Raw genomic sequence first — 22,472 nt, 5'->3', positions numbered from 1 at the left:
ACTTTGTTTTATTTTCCTTGTCAAGTGCTTATAGCACAAAAGTTTTAAAGCGTTTTGGTTCTTTTTGCTGTGTCACAGGCATCTTCAAATTTCCGTCTTGACATATCTTTTGCAAAGTCTTCACTTGACCTGACTGGTGACTCCAGACCTGGCAGAGCGGTTGGTTTTTGCACGGACTGCAACTTCAACACGCAAACCCGATGGCTTTTTGCAGAGCCGGTTTTCAGGCTAAGAGAAGAGATGACTGTTCACTCACCAGTGAGAAAATATTTGTATCCTTTCTATGTGTTTCTCTATCCATCAGGTTGCTGGTTATGACTCCAGTATGTGCTAGCAGGTTTTCCCTTAAGTAGGGTTTTGTCTGAAACTATTGGCTGTCATTTCCTTGCCTAAAATTATTTTCCCTTAAAAAAATGTTAAAAAAAGAAAAAAAATATTCCCCCTGATTTGCTCATCTCGGATGTACTACAGAAAAACCCTTCTTGCCTAGCGATTGCTGTTTCCCTCTTTAAGGTCTTTTACAAATGGAAACGTTAACTGACCGCCGAGGGTCCTTTTAGTTTTATTCTCCCTGCCATACACTCAACGGAAGCAGGGGGACATCTGAGCTGAAGAAGCGGGTGGAGGGCAAGGAGCAGAAGGTGTCCTGTTGGCTACAGGCTCCTGCTGACTGCTGGCGAGCCGGTCCGGGTTAACACCAACGCAAGGGTCAGCGCCCTCTGAGTTGGGGGCCTCAGGCAGAGCGGCGACGACTCCTCCTTTGCTTGACCAGAGACCCAGCAGTGCCGTTTCCCCCAGTGGTGAGGAACCACCTAGTTTGCCACGATCCATTGGTTGTTGCTCTGCCTAGCGCAGCTCCGGCTCCTCGGAGTGGGGCTCCACGTAGACGAAGCTCAGCAGGCTAGAGGAGAAGCTCAGACCTGGGGCTGGAGAAGGGATGAGGGGCTGGGAGGCGGGGTGGGGGGATTTCCTCCCGCGCTCCCCTCTCCAACGGGAGCGGAAAATGTGATTTGCTGTGCATTCCAGGCGCGGTTCCCTGGGGTGACCTCTCCCACCCAGTCGGGCGGGGGGAGTAGACAAAGAGGCGAGGCGGGCGGAGAGGGGACCCCGCAGGGAAGCAGGAGGGGTACAGTGGGCGGGGGCAGTACCGGGAAAGGGGGCGGATAGCGGGTCCCGCGGTGGCGACGGTGCCTGACCAATGGAGAGAGGCGGCCCCGGGCGCCGCGCTTAGCTGGCGGCATTTAAACGGGAGATCTGGAGATGCCCGACACTCGGTGCGCCCTTCGCGGACCTGGAAACCCAGCGCACTTCGGTAGCATCACTCTCCATCGTTCCTCCCGCACCGAGCAGAAGTGGCTCGGGCCGTGGTCGCACGCAGGGCCACGAGTCCACAGAAAAGGACCTGGAGACCCACAGCACTGACAGGTGAGCAGAGTGGGGTGTGTGTGTGTGTGTGTGTGTGTGTGTGTACTCTAGTACCTAGGCTAGTCAAGGGATCCCCAGGGTCCGTACCACTCCAAGTCCCTCTCAGTTGTGACATAGTCCCTTGGTGCACCAAAATCCTGGAGTTCCCTGGGGTGCGCCTGGAAGAATTCGAGCCTGGTGCTTTCTGTAGAGGAGGTAGATGCGTGGTGATTTCGCTGCGCTGGGTCTGCGGGGAAAAGTAGGGAGAGGAGGGAGATGTCAAGAGAGTGCATCCCGTTTCTACTTGTCCAGCAAACCCGTCTGGGTGCTTGAAGCACAGAGCCCACGAGAGTCGCCAGCCAGGATAACGCACAGCGTTGCCCGGGTCAGAGCCCGGGAGCCGGGTATGTGTGAGCAGAAACCGACCTTGCTATAAGTTGCAACCGGAGATAGTGTCGAGGATGGAGTGCGGGGCTAGGTCTGGGGTGTCTGTAGGGGCGGCGGTCCCAGAGTACTGAGTGGTAACTGCTGCGGACTTGAGAATTGGTGGCAAGTGCGTTTATGGGTATGACAGATGTGATGGAGAGTTAGGTAAGGCAGAATCCGCCACGCTTAGCAACCTCGAAGAGTCGGGGGTCCGGTATCTCCTCGTAGCTAGAGCGCATTGCTGCCTGCGGTGCTCCTGCGGCACGCGCCACACACTTGTGCTAGCGGTGCGCAGGCCTGCGGGTGGTTGTCTGTTCTGAGACTCTTGGGTTCCATGCTCTCATCCGTCTTCTGCAGACGAGCAGGCGCCGGGCAGCCACCACCGGCTGGTTCCCACTTCCGCGGATGCCGGCTGATCGGTACCCGACAGGCACTCGTCTCGCCTCGCTGCACCTCGCTAGCAACTCCGCTCTAATATCCACATCGCATCTGCTCCTTGCCGGCTCCTAAACCATTTAAGTGAACCCTCTCTAGATAGAGTGGAAGGCTAGAGCGAAGAGGACATCGATGTGGCTGTCCTCTCCCTGGTCCTAGTTATTTGCAGAATTCTAGTTTGGAAAGAATAAACTCGCTACAGCTCTGGACTGGCTGTTTGCCCCCTGGCACGCTTCAGCTTAGTATTTTCCTATGCCCGGCTCAAGCGACGATCCGCCAGCGAGGCGAGGACGTGAGGTGATCACCCTTTTCTGGGAATACCTTTCTGAGAGCCTAGAGTGGTTTGCTGGTCTAGCTCAACAGCCCTCTTCTCGTTCTCAGCCGAATCCAAATCCCTACTCTTTGATGGAGAAATATAGCCTAGAAGTGAGGGGTTAAAATCTCCTCCCAACTGTTGGAGGGCAGAATGACGACCATCAGTAGGTAATTGGATCTCTTGGTGGAAAGAGCAAACCCAAGCGGTGCGCACGTCTGTTTATGTTCCCTTGAGATGGTGCCAGGATACGAACTGATTAAAACAATCTATTGTGTTCAATGGGTCACCAGGGCTTTAAGCTGTCCCTGCGACTCCAGAGTGGTGGTTTCCTTCTGACTGCTCCTACAAGTTAAATAAATAGCGTAGAAGAGGTTAAGATAACCTCATCCCAGGGTGAGGAGTCTTCTTTCACCCCATGGCTGCCCTCACTCCCCCCCTTTTCTTTTTGGGACAAGGCAGACAGCACAGGGGACTTGGGAGTATGGGCTTTTCAAAGCAAAGAGGGAAAAGGATCTTAAGAAAACAAGATCCTGCCTCACTACCACCCCAACCAAGTGTACAGAAGTAGGTGCTTCCATTATTCTCATCAGATACGCTGTACAGTTGGATTTGTTAGATGTTACTAATTATTTAAGGGTTTTTTTTTTGTGTGTGTGTGTGTTTAACCCCTAGGTCACTGTAGGAATTAGAGTCTTTTGTAAACTTTGTAATTTCACAGCTTTCCCATTTTCTTTAAAGTTCACTTTGAGTGAAATGTTTTGGTAACCTACAATCTGTAGGAAATCCAGGTTGGCTAATGTGGCTTTCACGCCAGTGCTTGTACAGAGAAGAACAGAAACACATTAAGTCCTCACATCTCTCATTGTCCACCTCCTGCCCTTCTAAACTGAAGCTCTTGGTGACCTCAGTCTTAATTTGTACAGTATCCAAAGTGATTGAATACAAAGAAACCCCACACCCTAGACTTCTCCCCCAAGAAGTGCTTGGTGGCAGCACAGCTCTGGAGTACATTCCAAAATACAAAGCCAGAGATGCACAGGGAAACTCTAACCTTTTATGTAAAGGAAAGAGGAAGGAGGCAGTTAGGAGCGGTGACTGCAGATTTCACTGAAGGCATTGACCAGGCAAGGGCTACCAGCCCGTGTCTTACATCTGCAAAGAATTTCCTTTAGTTTTAACATATGTTCTTAGAAATGCAAAGTGCAACAGGAATTCCTGTGACAAGAGAAGTCCTTTCCTTTGCATGCAAACGTGAAGATACAAAATAGATAATTATTAGATTTACAATATTCTTCAAAATTTATTGCATTAGAAAGCAAATCCACATGTTCCTTGTTAAATGTACTGTGCTGGATGTCATTGGCAAAGTGACTAAGGACATGTTTGGTGTTAGACAGAACTGGGCTCACATCCTGCCTATCCACTTTATAAACTATGTGACCTTGGATGGATTCCTGGTTAATAACAGGAAGACATTATTATATACCTCATATTTTATTGTGACATTACATGGACAGTATTTAGCATAATGCTTGACATAGTAAGGGCTCAAAAATGAGAGGTACCTTTTTATTAGTGGCTGTGTTGGGCAGGAGAGACCAGAGGGTGATTTTGAATTTAAGCTCAAATCCCACCTTCTGCTTACATAGCTTCTGTTACAAAATGCACCATATCACCCAGCCATCATTCACTTCCTGTTGATACAAATATTGCATACAATCATTAACTTCACTAAAACATACATTTTCCAGGGAACTACAGAAGATATTTAACCACCAGGTGTCTCCTTCCCATTCTGTGTCCTGTTAGGTTCCAGCCTGACTTAACCCGAATAGGCGGGTTATAGTTAAGAGATTGCAACATGCAGGAAATAAAATTTATGATGTGTGCTAATCATTAATTTTTCTTATCTCCTTGATGTAACTTGTCTGAGAAATAAATCAACCTTTATTCTTATTAAGGAATTCTCCAGTTAATTTCTAAAGGCTGATTCTAAAATTTAAATTAAAGATCTAACTAAAGCTAACCTTTATTCTTCCTAAAGATTAAGGCCCAAGGGAAAAAGAAAGGAATTTTGCTACAATCCAGCTAGCCCATAAGGCCTTTGCAGTCAATTCCAATGTGTTCTATGCAGGAAGAATGAACTGATGTCCTTCTTGTTGCCTGTCTTTCTAAGGGTTGGTCAGCAGCAACCATGGACTAGTTCAGGTACAGGTATCTGAAGTTCACTGTAATTCCTACCAGAAACCGCATTTAACTCACTGAGCAGGTTGCTTGGTTAATGTGAGAGACACAATGAGAAATACGCTGAAAGGAACTGGCTCTAGATTTCCTAAATACACCAAGAACATTGGAAACAAGTCATCTGTTCTATTTGGATTTCCAAGTCTCCAGAATCTGAAGACTATTCTTAGTGCTTTTGTGAAATTTTGGATAGATTACCAGGGCAGAGGTGGTTACTATGGCGTATCTTGCTTGTAGGTGTTTATTCTTGAACACCTAGGGAACTGGGAACAAGTGGGAGGCAGTGAAGACCTGTTTTGAGGGACTGTCCTTTGAGATAAGTGATTGGAGGAGGGCCGTGGCAAAAGGGAAAGGAGACGAAGGTGAAGTGAAGTTTGCTGGCAGAGAAGGGTTTCAGAGAAAGCTCACTTAACAGCAGAAACGCATGAAGGGTGATGATAAGGTGGAGTTTGGAATGAAGACTCACACTGTCTGTAAAGGAGAACCAATGCTCGTGGGTGTGATGGTTTACTCTGAGTTCATGGGATGCTACCCAATGCAATAACGTGAACAAATCATTTTATGAATGGAAATCACTATGGAGTTAATGATTGGACATGGGTGGCAAGAAACAGGGACCTAAATCTGGACCAGCATTTGGGTTGATTTTGAGTGATTCAGAGCACTGCTAGGGGTCGTCGTTGAAAGAATGGTCCTTCAGGAAATCCTGTCTTCTTTATTTCTTGACATCAGTAGTAGGTATAAGGCACTGTGCATTTGGCAGAAACACAGTTGCAATTTCAAGAGGGGAAACTCCTAATTCCCTGATAGAGTCATCAAGGCTAGTTGGTAGGGGGCTTAAATGAGGGAATGCTGACTGACAGAGCTTGGCTTCAGCCATTCTGGTATTGTTCCTTCCCATGCCCTTTCTCAAGGGGACCACCAGGACGACCACTAGGAGCACACTGGCAATCAGCTTGAATCAGTGCAAGAGTGGCTTCTGTTCTCTGATGTTCTTGGAGGATTTTTGTTTGTTTGCTTTTGTTTTAAAACTTTTTTTTCTGAAACGCTGTAAAGTTTAAGAACTTGAAAGCCTAACAATAAACATTAAATATTTAGGAGAAAAAGCATTTTAAAAATTGAAAAAATACTTTCTACACCCAGTATATCTTAGTTAGAATTTTTTCTTTTCTTTTTTCCTTTAATGACATAGGAACAGAAAGTTTTCCCAAATGAAACCCCAAACTATAGCCAAGTAATTGCGAATCTATTGCTTTATTGTTTGTTTAAAACAAAATTCATAGTATCTTGCATAGGGCCAAATAAAGACTTGAGACCATTTGGGGGTTTTTCTAGAAGAAAAAAGACAAGTATTTTAAGAAGCTGTCTAGATCTGTCCTGAGTGTCAGGAACCAAAGCCCCTGCAGTTAGCTCAAACCTAGATACCAGTGACAGTACTTTTAAATGCAAAGAACAGAAATTGTATCAAATTTATGTGGCATAAATCAACCACTTAACAAATATTAATAAGCTCCTCCTCGGCATTAGGCACAGAGGGTCAGATGATGCATTGGCCCTCATCAACTCTCAGAATAGGTATCTGTTCTATAGCAGATGCAAATATGCCAAGAAAGAGCAGCTTAGTCTATAATCCTGAGTCCTGAGTTAGTTGGGAAAAATAAATTGCAGCTTTGTGAATGGATCTTTGTAGAACAGTATGGCCCCGTGACATAAATTGCTACATGCATTCAAAATACATCCACAGTCATCTTCAGGTTGGCCTCTGTGGCTGTGGACACTGAGACCCTGGGCCTGGGAGGAGTGAATTGGCTTGGAGGTTATTTATTATTATTATTATTATTATTATTATTTGTGGAGGAAGATTACCAACTTAGGTCTAGGGCCATCTATGTAATATCCTCCTAAAATTAGCAATGAATATGTTTTATTTTAGCTCTTGGCCTCTTAGTGCAGATGCTGGCCCTCAACTGAGAGACATCAGAAACTTGTGACAATGTCTCAGATTTGCATTATAGTCTCTGGAAGACAGAGTCATCATGGATCAAGTTCCCCGAGCCTCTGGAGAAAAATCTGTACTATTTTATAACTGGACTATTTTCATAAGTGATTTTTTATAAGACAAAACAAAGCAATTAATTTTTTTTGTTGTTGTGGTGGTCAACATGGCTCTGTTTAAAGAACAGGGATGTTGTAACATAGGCTGACAAAAGCCAGGGAAGCTACAGTTGGAACAGGAGTTAAATGTCACATTATCAGCTCCAAACTTGAAGCCACTCCAAAGCATTAAGTTAATGTGGAAAAATGATGCATTTAAGAATATTTTTAATGCAACATTCAATTATCTTAGTTTGACATTAGCCTTAGGGTTGAATGGTCCTCACTTGCCAGAAGTTGTCCCTTAAAGAAGGTACGTCTTACCCTGCTTTTGTCTCTTAACGATGATTAGTCTAGATAATGATACCAGCTCGTCTGGTTTCTTGGAGACTGAGGTTACATTAAACGAGGTTATATTAATAAGCACTTAGTGGTCATCACATGCAATACCGGTATTCAGCCGGGAGAAAATGGATGCTTCACAGCTGTGGGCTTGTGGAACAAACCGTAGGCATGGGGCAGAGGAAGCCTTAGGGCACTGCCATGCCCAGAAGAGAGGCTATGAGTTTGAAACTGTTCTCACTGAAAAGAAAATCCTTCGATGTTTTAATCACTCCTAGTGTGCCCCATGCCAACAGTGTTACAGGCCTCGAGCTGTGTGGAAAGACCGAGAGACTGAACCAGTGTGGACATATTAACAGTTCCCTGGATGACTGCAGCCAGGCCAGGCAGGCTGTCTGCTGCCCCTCTTTCCCTTCTCCTCCTGTCTGCCCTGTCTTTTCTAAACAACCTTGCCTCTGAAAGAGTCCCCTTTTTTTCTGATTTGCTTTGTTCATTCCATTCATGTTCCTGTCTCTCCATCTGGACTTCTTCCTGCCCCCTCCCAGTTTTGCTTCACTTATTTCTCTAATAAATATTATATGTTTGCCATATATGAATCATATGGAGGTCCAGACTTGCTCACAATTCACTGTCCTCAGTGCCTTTGATACTTACGAACATAAATATTCACCCACTTATTCTACTGTGCCCATTTTCTACCTTTATTTCTTCATTCACTTTTATATATTTTAGATGTAATTATCTACACACAAAATATACACGTGAAGGGTTGGAGAGATGGCTCAGTGGTTAAGAGCACTGGCTGCTCTTCCAGAGGTCCTGAGTTCAATTCCCACATGGAGGAACCACATGGAGGCTCACAACCATCTGCAATAAGACCTGGTGCCCTCCTCTGGCATGCGGGCATACATGGAGGCAGAATGTCATATACATAATAAATAAATAAATCTTTAAAGAATACACATGTGACATGAAAACAGAAGAAGGGCTATTTGGGGGAAGGAAGGACACAGGAAAGCAGTGGGGGAGATAGAAATAAACACTGCACCATGACAGATATGTATAAAAATTCATATTGAAACTCATTTTTGCACAGCAACTTAAATATTAAAATCAAAGAAATTAAAGGCCTACTGGTCAACTAATCAGACAAAAAATTTCTATGCATTTAAAGACCCATAGGTGAGTGACATATTCCACCACTTAAAAAGGTAGAAAAGTGGAGGATGCAGAGATGGCTCAGCAGTTTAGAACACTTTCTGTTCTTCCAGATGACCTGAGTTCAGTTGCCAGCACCCACCCTGGGTAGATTACAACTGTCTATGGCGCCAGTTTCAGTGACTCTGAGGCCCTCTTCTGCCCTTCGCCCAGTCACACATGACATAAATGCACACACACGACATAAGCACACGAGTACGCGCTCGCACACACACACGAGAGAGAGAGAGAGAGAGAGAGAGAGAGAGAGAGAGAGAGAGAGAGAGAGATCATGGCACAAAGAACGACACGAATCATATCTGTCCTCTTACCTCTTGTCCAATGGCCTTCCTCTTCCTCTTTCCTCTTAGGATGTTCTGTCACAGGCTTCTTGGTCTCTTTCCAATGCCGGAATAGTGAAAAGTCTCATGTTGTCAAATTCAAGAATAAATACAGTTAAGTGAACATTAAAAAGATCACATGCGATTGTGTGAGGAACCACTCGGGAGTTAGTGCAATGAAGAGACGGGCCCTGGCTGAACTTAAAGCTTGGCAAATTCACTGCGTGACTGTATTGAATTATTCAGTTTGATGGGCGAGAGAGGAACAGGAATAATAGAATCTAATAGCTAGTGATAATGTAAGAAGTCAGTGCAACTTAAGAGTGTAGTGAGTACGATATAAGATGTTAGGTGCAATTAGTAATTTTTATTAAATACCTTCCTCATTGTCTGTGTCTCCTCTTCTTTGCATCCCTCTTCTAGAATGAACCGCACCGCCTATACTGTGGGAGCTTTGCTTCTCCTCTTGGGGACCTTGCTACCGGCAGCAGAAGGGAAAAAGAAAGGGTCCCAAGGAGCCATCCCTCCTCCAGACAAGGCTCAGCACAATGACTCCGAGCAGACCCAGTCCCCACCACAGCCTGGCTCCAGGACCCGGGGGCGGGGCCAAGGGCGGGGTACCGCCATGCCAGGAGAGGAGGTGCTGGAGTCCAGCCAAGAGGCCCTGCACGTGACAGAGCGCAAGTACCTGAAGCGAGATTGGTGCAAAACTCAGCCCCTGAAGCAGACCATCCACGAGGAGGGCTGCAATAGCCGCACTATCATCAACCGCTTCTGCTATGGCCAGTGCAATTCCTTCTACATCCCCAGACACATCAGGAAGGAGGAAGGCTCCTTTCAGTCTTGCTCCTTCTGCAAACCCAAGAAATTCACCACCATGATGGTCACGCTCAACTGTCCTGAGCTACAGCCACCCACCAAGAAGAAACGGGTCACACGCGTGAAGCAGTGTCGCTGCATATCCATCGATTTGGATTAAGCCAAAGCAGGCGCACCCAGCCTGTCATAGCTATGCCAAGAGCCACACCTAAACCACCTGATTCCTACTTGGCTTAAACCTAGAGGTCAGAAGAACCAGCAGTTGCTTCCCGACTGGAGGCTGCTTATGCATAGTGTATGCGCATGAGTGTGCATGGGTGTTGTGTGTGTTTCCAAACACCAGCGGAAACAACCTCTGCTAGAAGGCACTTCCTGTTACTCTGCTTCAGACGGTGGGAAACGCCCACACCACCGGACCCAAACCCACAGGGGCAGGGCTGTAGTTGGCTTTGCCTTTGTGTTCCATGCGCCCTCCTGGGCACCAGAACTTCACTTGAGAATGAATACTAACGAAGAGGTAACTTCGAGGGCTGCATTAGACTTGGAACCGTTCAGTGTTTGCTCTTTTCTCCCACAACCTATCCCTTTCTTTGCTCTCCCTGATATCTCAGCCTTAGCCCATGTCCCTAAATTAACGCATTTGATCATGGGTGTAAATGTTTTCCAACCTGTGATGAACCTCCAGAATGTGAGGAGACGGTGATGGAGGACAAACGAGATGGAGGATTGACACAGGAGCGTTGAGGCTGAGCACCAGTCTGGGACACTGAAATTCAGTATTAAGATGTCCAGAGTTTGAAAGCTGTTCTCCAGAAACAGTGTGAGCCTTACTTCGTGAAAGGCTTTTCCTGATATTTAAAAGAACCGAGATGCACGGAGGTGAAATATAATCACACACACACACACACACACACACACACACACACACACAAAACCCAATTTTCTGTGTCTGTCTCTGTAATCTCCTATCTGTAACCCAAAATTAAAAGTGAAATATTGACCACTCCTGTTTTAAGAACCAAGCGAGTGAAACAGAAAGAAACATGGCCTCCCTTTTTACTTTGCCTCTCAGGGGGACAAGTGAGAGTCTTGCACACTGGGATAGGAAAAGACAAAAAAAAACCCTCCTTAGTTTAGTTTTGCTGGATTAACATTGCTTTTCTGTTATTCCTGCAAAATGCTTCTGAGAGGCGCAACACTGTGCTAACAATCCTGCCTTTGCTCAACACCTCTGCCAATAAGGAGTTGTCTAAAATGAGAGAGCTACCTGCTCCTTTTGAGTTAGACATGCATGGCAGCTTTTCTGTCTTGACTCTCGTTAGGGAAGGACCAGAAAGGGGGCAGAATCAAAGGAATTGTGGCCGGCTAGGTAGTGTCTGGAGGAGAGCTAAGGGCGGAGACTGCTTCTAGAAGGTCTATGAGAAAGTTCCATTAGGACAGCAGAGCACTAGGTATATTAACAGGCTATCTATTCCCAGTGGGTCAACTGGGCATTGCAATCATTATGCCTCATGGATGTCCTCTGAATACTTCTAGGCTCTCCAAATGCCTACTTAGCACTTATGTAAGGGCCAAAATGAAAGGTAGCCTTGATACATTTTGGCCTGGCTAAGCAACACTTCTTTAAGACTGAGATTCTAGCTATAAATGCCCTTTTTTGTCTTTTCCTCTCAGAGTCCCTAGTTAAGTTATGTATCATTTGGAATGTGTCATTCACTGCCCATCAAAGCTGCCACAGTCAAAGAACCGTTGGATGTAAAGAAACTATTTTGGTCTAGCTCTCTCCCATGGGACATCTACATGGAAACAATGCTGTAAGACAAAAACCTCCTTGAACCCCCAAAACACTGGGTCTCATTTTGAAAGTTGAAAAGTCGCTGCTGATGATTCCATAGTAGATGAGTTTGTGCAAGCCGAGTGTGCGTGCTTCATTGGTACTGTATGCTCCTTCCCTGAATCTTTGTGTCATTCACACGCACCACCCACGGGTCACAGGATGGATGTAATTTGAGCCCACAAATGCGAAGGCGAAGGTTTGAGGGAAGTGAAGAAAACTAAAATAGGAAGAAACTGAACATTTAGAACCACACCAGAGAAGAAAGGTGACATTCAGTGCTAAAACACACTGAGTCTTAATTCTGCCACAAGCATGCACTATTGTTATAAAGTAAGAGTTAGGTTGGCGGCCACAGTCACCTTCCAGGAGCTTAGACAATAGTCCCTCATGTAAGCTGGATTTGGTTCATGTGAAGAGGATTGCCTCAAAATGAACTTCACGGGAACAATCAGCTGCATAAGTAGCTTTAAAGCACATCATTGACCAAAGAGGGAAATGCCTGCCTTCCTCACCATGCTTAGACCAAGACCCTCACAAATTCATGTCCTTCATCACTTATCAGAGATGCTCTGTCTGTGGCTGAGTTTGGACTCATCAGTGACATGATGATGTGTATTTTCTCCAACACTGTTGTAAAACTGTTTTATGGTAAGATAGTTGTGATCTTGATCTTACCTATTAAAATAATGCCAGATACCAAATATGAATTTTCTGGTGTTCTCTTTGTGCTTGGTACTGAAAGAGAGAAACCACACACCTTGTAAGTCTGAGTGCTTCTGCGCAACTCTCCTCTTCACAGCTCAAAGGTATAAGCGAAAAATCTGGAGGGAAGGATAATTTCCACCGTGTGGAATGTGAATAAACAAAAAGTTATGGTTATTTAATGTAATTATGAATTCAAGTCCTTTGGTTACTGTGATTTCAAACATGCTTTCTTTCTCTATTTTATATGACGACCTCTGAGTTGGGCAAAGAAGAAACTGGCCATTGTACGTTGTTAGGGACTTTTGTCAGGTCAGAGGGAAACGCATGTTGTCCCATATGAAGGGATGTTACCGAGTCAAGGATGAACTTGCATGCTTGAAGGTTGACACTTCTGAAACATTTTAGGGAAGACTTAAGTGTTATTTTGAGATACTTAAAATGTACGTATACAACCAAATCACAGATAATAATGGCTAGTCCACAAATACATATGAACAGAACATTTCTAAATGAGAAATCGGAGCTGAAAGAAATTCTATTGATTTGACATTCCTCAAGATATTTAACACCATCTACATTGTGTATTTAATCTGCTTTAATCATTTTTAAATAATAAAGGATATTATTATAGGCTATGATCGAACTACCTTGCTATGGATGAGGGTGAGGTGGGATCTAATGGTCTCAGAAAAGCTAATTTGGCTTAAAGTTTTATGAACCTGTAATTAGAATTTTATTTTCACCCTAATAACATACTATCTAACTGTTGCAAAAAAAGCAATCAATAAATTAAACCTCTTCTTTTTGTGTATGTGTGTTTGAATTTTAATGTGGTGGTTGTCTCTCAGTAGGGGCTAGGGGCAGGGAGGTGGGCAGGAAAGGGGTCAGGGATTCACTTGACCCAGAAAGGAGGAAGAAACAAAGTACAATGAGCTCTCTTGTTTTAAGATGAATCTATCCAATACACCCAGATCATTCTTCCGTGTGTCCTTTCTTTCTTTTTCGAAAGATTTATTTATTTTATGTGTGAGTGCTTTCTCAGCAAGTATGCCTGCATGCCAGAAGAGGGCATCAGATCCCATTACAGATGGTTGTCAGCTACCATGTGGTTGCTGGGAATTGAACTATGTTCCTCCTGAAGAGGAGTCAGCAGTGCTCTTAATTGCTGGGCCATCGCTCCAGCCCCTTCCCAGATTTTTCTGATTCTCTTTGATTTCCATAGTTACGCCTCAGATCTAGGCAGTTAAAAACAAAGGCAGCTGACTTGAGACTGAATCACCAGCGGTCTCCCCACTCAGCTAGACGGTATGGTTTTGACAGAGGCCAACAGATAGCAGAGGGCTTGACACACAGATTTGATAATAGCCTTGTTACAGAGGGCTAAGGAAGAAAGATGAGGAGAAAGGTTTGGATTTATTAGAGAAAAGAGTTGTAACAAGAAGAGCGATCAGCTGACTTGGGGAAGGCAAACTTGATTTTCTTGGAAATGTTTAAAATGTACTAGATATCAATCCATAGGAATACAAGGAAAGTTAGTTCTCTGAGATCATGTAATTTCCTAGGAGTTCATCTCTCCCTGGACATACATTGGTTAGCTGACAGCTGATGGGGGAGTGTCATATATCAATCTGTTGATTTCCTTGGTTAAGCAATAAAGAAACTGCTAGGCCCATTGGATAGGCCTACCCTTAGGTGGGTGGAGTAAACAGAACAGAATGCCGGGAGGAAGAGGAAGTGAGGTCAGACTCCACAGCTCCGCTCTCCGGAGCAGACGCAGGAGAGACGCCATGCTACCTGCTCCAGGGAAGACACACACCATGCCCCAGCTCCGACCCAGGATGGACTTAGGCTAGAATCTTCCCGGTAAGCGCACCTAGGGGCGCTACACAGATGATCAGAAATGGGCCAGAGCAGTGTTTAAAAGAATACAGTGTCCGTGTAATTATTTGGGGCATAAGCTAGCCGAGCCAGGCGGCTGGGGATTTGGGGAGGCAACCCTGCCGCCGCTCCATATTACTACAGACAGCAGTTACCAAATCCCAGCAACCAGGTGTGGAAAGTGCTAACATTGCACACTGTGCTAAGAGGTTGATTTGTGTTGTTCCACAGTTCTCAGGACAGCTCAATGAGGAAGGCACGGTTATTCTCCCTAAGAGAAAGACCTCATGTGATCTTATTGTAAGACTTTTCAGTAGAAGTAAAGGTAGCCAAAGAAGTATAAATTGTAAGTATTTTCCTCTCCTTAACAAGAGAAAGCAGACCCAACTATTGATTGTTGCTTAAGGACATCCATGCTCCTATTAGGCATGAACAGGAGCTCAAGCTCAGAAGCACTAAGCTGAAGCTGCCCACCCCTTCCCGCTTTTTGTATACTTGGGGAGTGGGGCGTGGGCTGGAACATTCAGGGGCTTCAGGAAAGCCACATTCAGGCGGCAACATCTGAATAAGGCTGGAAAGTGGAGTGAACTCAACACAGAAGAGCGTCGTAGACTCGACACTTTGTCTGCCACAGAAGAGTAAGGCATCGGAGAGTGGATTGGCAGAGACTAATTTCTAAATTCACGCTGTTCTCCTGCCTCTGTCATTTTTGCTACTGGCTCTATAAGCGCTTGTCACTGTGCGCATACTCGGCAGATAAACAAATTCTAAAGAAACAGAAAAGCTAGAAACACGAGATATTGGTAACCTGGAAATAACAAATCAGGGAAGAATTATGAAAAATAGAAATTGTGAGGTTGGAAAACTAGTAGCTAAAATGAAAACTCATTAGAAGGGCCCAAAAGTAGATTTGACCAGCTAGAAGATCAAACATGAGAGAGAAAGGAGAAAGAGGGAAGGGAAGGAGGGAAGGGAGAAGAAATTCAAATAGGAAAACTCTAATCCCAGCACCCACGAGGCAGAGGCAGGAGGATCTCTGTGAGTCTAAGGCCAGCCTGGTCTCTATGGTGAGTTTTAATCCAGCAAGGGCTACATAGAGAAACCCATATCAAATAAACATATAAGCAAAAACCCAACCAAACAAGCAAAAATCAAAACAAAAAACCCAGATATGAAAGAGAAAATATCACTCTTGACCTTAGAAAAATATTTTTAAATACATTATAAAAACACTATGAACTGTATGAAAACATGGTACATAAAAAAAAAATTAGCTCATGGGCTCCGGGGAGGCAGCGCTGAATACTATTGCAAAGAACAAAAATGTGAAGGAGAGGTGGGAAAGACTGAAAAACGAAGCAGTGTGCTCTATTGAAAGAGGCGAGCTAAAGACTTGATGGAGGTGACCAGGGCTGACTCCTGGCCAAGCCCTCTTCTTGACTTTGGGGAACCTTACAGATGCGATTTCCTGCTCTCATGGAGCTTGGAGTTGCCTGGTAAAGACAGACGTTAGAGAGGCACTAATGATAAGTAGGACTGCTTTGGCGCCGGAAAAAAATGGCCTGGTACCTTATATAGAGAGAAGCTGTTGTGGAGACCCGACTCTGGAGACCAACTTAAGTTCAGATTGGGCCTCCAGCACTGGGTAGCGGTGGGCCGCGTGTAACAGACTGAGAAGAGATCCTGCTCCCCCCCCCCAACCCCCTGCCACTTGCAGCCACGTGGCACAGATAGGGCAGCTACCACAACCGTGAACAAGTACGTGGTGGAGAGATGGTAGGAGAAAGAGAAGTGGAAGGGTTTGAGCACTATGAAGAGATTTGGACGCGAGATGTAGGGGCGGTGAGCAACAGCCAGTGCTGCCACCTAAGGGCCCTGTCGGGGTCTGTGGCCCCGCAGCCGTCGGGTTCTCTGTTGATGGCCATGACCCATGTTACTACCAAAGGCTATGCCGATGCCCCTGGTCTGGGCTGCCACCTGGGGCCGTGTCAACGTCCGAAGGCTGAGCAGAGCCTGGGCAGAGCCTGAGCAGAGGCCCTGCCCCTCACCTGGACAGAGCAGGAGAGATGGTCCCACCTATCCACCCTTGATCCTCTCGCTGCCTGTGGCAGGCTGGAGAGCTGGCCCTGAGAGCGGGAGAGACGGCCTGGTCCCTCAACAGCTACAGCGCTCACGAGTACGGACCCTGCACTCTTCTGGGCAGCACAGTAGAGCTGGCCCTGAGGGGTAAGCGTGGGAGGAGAACCAGTCCTGACCCTTGCCTGCAGCCTAAGGCAGGAGAGTTGGAGTCTCCCTTCACCCAGGCAAAGTGGGAGAGCAGGAGGACTCACCAGTTCAATTACCACTCAGGCCCAGACTCAGGGCTTGGAATTGGCCCACCCCAGTATCTCCTCCATTTAAGAACTGGAGCATTTGAAGGGGCTGGTTTTACAGATTCAAAGCTGCAAGATCTCCACGACACGGGGCATCAAGAGGATGTGAGAGGAGTCCTAGCGAGGACCTAGTATTGATGGTGTAGCAGAAGCCAGAGGCCTTAAACCAGACCAATGACTTATCGCAATGAACCTTTGCAAGCAAAGCTATTTGAACAAAGGGGTGTGCTGGGTGACACACTGTGACCCACAGCTCTTTCCACGAGGAGATTTCTTTCCTCCCGGGGCGGGAGGTTGCAAAGGTAGATATGGAGGGACTGGGAGAGGAGTGGGATTGGGGTGCATGATGTGAAACTCACAAAGAATCAATAAAAAGTCTTTAAAAATAGCAAAATAAAAGGTCTGATTATACTATTTGTCTTTTATAAATTTTATTCAGAGTATATTGTAGTAATATGGGCGCAGCGGGGCTATGTCCCCAAAAACCCCAGCCGCTTGCCCGGCTAGCTTATGCCCCGAAATAATTACACAGACACTGTATTCATTTAAACACTGCTTTGGCCCTTAGCTCTAGCCCTTACTGGCTAATTCTCACATATTAATTTAGCCCATTTCTAATCATCTGTGTAGCGCCCCTAGGTGCGCTTACCGGGAAGATTCTAGCCTAAGTCCATCCTGGGTCGGAGCTTCATCACGTGCGTCTTCCCTGGAGCAGGTAGCATGGCGTCTCTCTTGCGTCTGCCCCGGAGAGCAGAGCTGTCGAGTCTGACCTCACTTCCTCTTCCTCCCAGCGTTCTGTTCTGTTTACTCCTCCCACCTATCTCCTAACCAATGAGATGGGCCAAAGCAGTTTCTTTTATTTTAATCAATGACCTTCCTCCATCATTTCCCCTTTTTCGGTTTAAACAAAAAAAGGCTTTAACTTTAACATAGCAAAATTACATATAACAAAACAGTTATCAAGTAAAAGTTACATCAGAAACATTTATACATATAACAAAATTGACCGTAAATCTCTATCAATAAAGCAAAATCCATACTAATGCAAATTATTCATACCTATATCATTTCCCCCTTTAAATGTAAAAGAACATTTATAAACAATATTTTGGGAACATGGGCGCAGTTTTTTCTCTCCAAACTGCTTCCTGCTGAATGGGGGCGTCGTTAATTAGGTCTTTCATGGTATAACCTGTGTGCTTGTTTCATCTCAGTTGGCAGTTGAGCAAAGCAATTTTCTGAAGATGTTCACCGCAACCCTTCAGGAGGACGTGGTCCATCATACCAAATCGGAATAGAAGAAATCCATAGAGTCTCATCCTCTGTGAAAACAAAAGAAGACTCTCTCCAAAGCATCATATCCTTAGACCCAAATTCTGAAATCATACCCTCATGATATCCGTTCTGGTTCCACTTGGCAGCCCATATAATGAAATGTCTCTCTGTACTTAGCTCCTTCACAGTCGAAAATTTTAAAGAAAACACAATGTACATAATCCAGACTCTCTGTGAATTTTCCATCTTTACATGGCTTATTTTTATTTATATCTATAACTATCTGTACTCTGTCTCTTTAAAGACTTTACTTTTACTTTTTTCTTTTTAAACCATTAACTTTATTCTCTATATTCTTTTTCTTCTCTCTCCCAAGCCAATGTACATTCATCCAACAGTGTGACTCATTTAGTGGTCTGAATCTGTCCTATTGTGAATCTGCAATTTTTTACTATCCAGGAGCAATTTTGATTTGCGCCTTTAAATCACTAGGCGCTTAAGAATCTAAGCTGTGACATTCCTAAGTTAACTTTTTGCTTTTTGAGCGTACATCTGTAGACCAGGCTGGCTTTGAACTCTCAGAGATCCTCCTGTCTCTGCCTCCCAGGCATTGGGATTAAAGGTGTTCGCTACTACACCTTGAACTCACAGAGATCTGTTTGTCTCTGCCTCCCAGGCATTGGGATTAAAGGCGTGTGCTACCACACCTTGAAGTCACAGAGGTCTATCTCCCTGTGCCTCCCAAGTGTTGGGATTAAAAGTGTGTACACACAACAACTCTCTTCCTTTTCTTTTTTACTTTAAGAACTTTAACTTTCAGCTTGCATATATTTTTAACACACTTTAAACCATTCAGAAATTTTCTCTGTCTTTGAATCTCTCTTTACTGTATATCTCTCTTTTTCTGACCATAAGAGCCTTTAATTTGCCAAGCAATCTCAGTAGGACTAAAGGCGTGGCTTTGCCAGCTAGATCCAGTCCATTCCTTAGCTTTCCAGCCTCATGGCAGATATACAGGCTGCAGCCATGTTTATAGCCACAACTGGCATTTCAAGTCCCTGCCAGCCAGAGAGCTACAACAGACAACACTCAAATCCTCTCTTGGTAGCCGGCCCTCCTGCCTCAAACAGTCAGAGTTTGCCCTGGCAGGATGGCCCAGAAAGCCGGCATTTTTAAATGGCACAGCTTTTTTCCTGCTACGGCTGAAAACCAAAAAGCATGCGTTCAGCTTTTCATCAACACCTTTTAAGTGTTTTGTGGCAGGACCTCTTAATGAGCTTCAGGCTTTGCAGCTAAAGCTGAGTCAGGAAGCCTCTTGGGGCTACCAGGTAGGAGCGGCACTCAGCACTTTAATTCTGAGACTGAGCGTGTAGCACAGAAATTCTTTTCATCCAAGTTACATCCAAATCTGACATGCAGAGCACTGTGCAGTCTGAAAACACGTCTCTGTATGGCGGCAGGAATCCGCCATGCTCTTCCGCCTGCCTAAGCCTGATTCTGCCTTCTTCCCAGGAGCAGGCGGGGAGCTTTGAGTCATCGCACGGTCTCAGAGCACTCTCCTTCCAATCCCAAGCGGGAACACAAACATAAAGCCAGAGTTTGCACTGGCGGCACAGCCCCAGGAAGCCACGCTTTGAAATGACACAGCGCTTTTTCTGCTGCTGTTGCCGAATCAGGAAATCTCTCTACAGCACACCAACAACAAACAGCAAAAATCTGTGTTAAACTCTCTCTCCATTATTTTTAAGCCTTCTCAGGTTTTTTAAGTGGGTTTAGTTAGCCACACGTCTGGGCGTCATTTGTAGTAATATGGGCGCAGCGGGGCTATGTCCCCAAAAACCCCAGCCGCTTGCCCGGCTAGCTTATGCCCCGAAATAATTACACAGACACTGTATTCATTTAAACACTGCTTTGGCCCTTAGCTCTAGCCCTTACTGGCTAATTCTCACATATTAATTTAGCCCATTTCTAATCATCTGTGTAGCGCCCCTAGGTGCGCTTACCGGGAAGATTCTAGCCTAAGTCCATCCTGGGTCGGAGCTTCATCACGTGCGTCTTCCCTGGAGCAGGTAGCATGGCGTCTCTCTTGCGTCTGCCCCGGAGAGCAGAGCTGTCGAGTCTGACCTCACTTCCTCTTCCTCCCAGCGTTCTGTTCTGTTTACTCCTCCCACCTATCTCCTAACCAATGAGATGGGCCAAAGCAGTTTCTTTTATTTTAATCAATGACCTTCCTCCATCAGTATATTAACAGTTTAGGGAAGTTCAATTTACGAACAGTAAACCATTAGAAACCTTCTTAAACATTTTGATAATAGCTAGCCTAACTATGGATTATAGGCTCTGATGACATATTCTAACTCTTTCTCCTTCTTTCCCTTCTAGTTCACGATTGGGCAAGCTGACTGGAAGGCCGCCCAATGCGGCAATAATGGAGGATGGAAGACTTTGCCTTAACTCTCTAATTACCATAAATCCCCAGCAAGTCTTTTCTCTCTACTTTCCCAAGCTATGTTCGAGCAGAAGAGGAGTTAACAGTCTTTTGTCCTCTTTGGATTTGTGTGCACCATTATCAGCTAAACAACTGAACCAAACGTTAGGGAGGAGTTGACAGTGTTTATGAGGTGTCCATAACACCTTTACACACTCAAATTACCAAAAATTGCCGTAAGTAGAACTGAAAGTCTGAATTTAGCTATCATAAGCAAAGAGACTAAAGTAACAAAGTTTTTCTGGAAAGTTAAGCCCACCTAGAATGACTTCGCCACTCATATAAGCTCTTGACCAACTTATCCCTGAAATTAGAGGTGATAAGGCCAGGAAGTAGTGCAGTAGGTAAAAGTGCTTGCTGATGAGCCTGACCGCCGAAGTGAGATCCTAAGGCCCATATGATAGGAGAGAACCAAGGCATGAAAGTTGCCTTCTGATCTCCGAATGCATGCCTTGTCCACACACACACACACACACACACACACACACACACACACACAACACATGCACACATACACACACAACACATGCATACAGAGACACAACACATGCACATACACCCAATACATACACACACATGTATGCATGCACACACACAAATATAATTTTAAAATTAAAAAATAGAAGAGTAAACACTTCTACCCCATTCTATAAGGCCAGTATTACTTTGATATAAAATTTATGGTACACTATGAAAATACAGCTATAGGCCAGCATCCCTTACGAATATTGATGCAAAATACTAAGTAACTGAATTCATCTTTCTCCATACAAATAATGTAAACACCATTACCATGTAGTTATGCCCCAGTTCAGGGTTTATTTATTATGCTAATGGGATGCTGGGCAGAAACTACATAGTTATGCAATAAAGCAGACAGACAGCTCATTTGACAGACCTTAACACCATCCATGTTACAAACACTCAACACATTGGAGAGGAACCTTCCCACCTAAAATATGTCATCTGTGAAAAGTCCACACTGACACTCAATAGTAAACCACTAAAAGCCTTATTCTTTAAGATAAATAGTTAACAGGAAATCTTTTCCCCCATTTCTGTTCAGCTTCATACTGGAGCCTCTACCCAGGATGGTTACACTAGAAAAAAAAAGAATAGATTGGCAAAAAGAAGTAACAATATTTCTATTTTCACATGATTTTGTCTTACAGATAGACCCTTAAGGAGTGAAAGAAGGAATACAGAGACAAGTTCAGCTAGGATACAGTATAACAGACAAGAACTAATCATAATTCTATATTATTTTATACACTGACAATGTGAAATATGATTCCATTTTCAGTCCTATAAAAAGAAAATATGCAAAAATGAATGGTTAGTAAAAAATAAAATCCTTGCTTGCTGAAAATTATAAAATATTGCTTACAGATATTGAAAAATACCAAAATAGCCAGGCTGTGGTGATGTATACCTTTAATCCCAGCACACAGGAGGCTGAGACAGGCAGATCTCTGAGTTCGAGGCCAATCTGACCTACATAATGAGTTCTATGACAGCTAGGGCTGTTACACAGAAAACCAAAACCAAAACAACAACAAACAAAGCAAAACCCAAACCTAAAACAAAGCAAAAATTCACAAAACCAAATCAGTGGAAGAACTGGTATTTATTTCTCCACAGCATCATCATGATGTCTGTCACCTCTTAGCTGGCTTCCTTCTAGAAACTCACAAGCTGATTCTAAAATTCATAACAAAATCTAAACCTCAGAATAGTCTAAACAATCTTTAGAATCTAACAATATTGAAGGGTTTCCTGATTTCAAAATATACAGGAAAAAAAAATGCTTCCAGGACAGGCATCCTCTGACCATCATTAGGTTAGGAAACAGAAAACTCCCATTTCTCCAAAGCTCTAATACCCCAACCCCATCTTAACTCTTCCCTGCGCAACAGTAGTAACCAGTTTCTTAAATTACAGAGTCCCTCTAGTTTTATCAACAAAGTGTGCACCTAAAACTCAACATTCTAATCCAGTTGCTAGGGCAGTCTTTATAGCCTGGATGAATGAATAAGCATATAATTGATAGTTAATGTGTGAGATCCATTGTGAGTTCCTCAGCTTCAGCACAGCTGTTTGAACGGAACAGAAGTTCACTGAGATGTGTAGACTTTGGGTCTGGCTAATCTCACTGCATTGGGTTTTCTTATTTGTAAGTTCTTTACAATCAAGTTTTAATTTATAAATAATCTTCATGAGGATCAACACATTCACCTCTCCTGGGCAAAAGAAAAAGTCACTTCTAGAACCACCTTACGCATACTTTTTATTTTAAAGG

General features: G+C 44.5%; 1 protein-coding gene across 1 annotated transcript; it reads left to right on the top strand.

The window, feature by feature from the left end:
• The first annotated feature begins 884 nt into the window (after positions 1 to 884).
• On the top strand, positions 885 to 12,971 carry Grem1 (gremlin 1, DAN family BMP antagonist). Its single transcript, XM_075961729.1, has 2 exons — positions 885 to 1,425; positions 9,223 to 12,971. Exon 2 carries the CDS (start codon positions 9,224 to 9,226, stop codon positions 9,776 to 9,778), a length of 555 nt encoding a protein of 184 aa, XP_075817844.1. The 5' UTR covers positions 885 to 1,425; position 9,223; the 3' UTR covers positions 9,779 to 12,971.
• The last annotated feature ends 9,501 nt before the right edge of the window (positions 12,972 to 22,472 follow it).

This window comes from Microtus pennsylvanicus, chromosome 2, assembly GCF_037038515.1.
Source record: "Microtus pennsylvanicus isolate mMicPen1 chromosome 2, mMicPen1.hap1, whole genome shotgun sequence".
In the NCBI taxonomy this organism is placed as follows: Eukaryota; Metazoa; Chordata; class Mammalia; order Rodentia; family Cricetidae; genus Microtus; species Microtus pennsylvanicus.
This window is presented reverse-complemented; position numbering and strand designations above follow the sequence as displayed.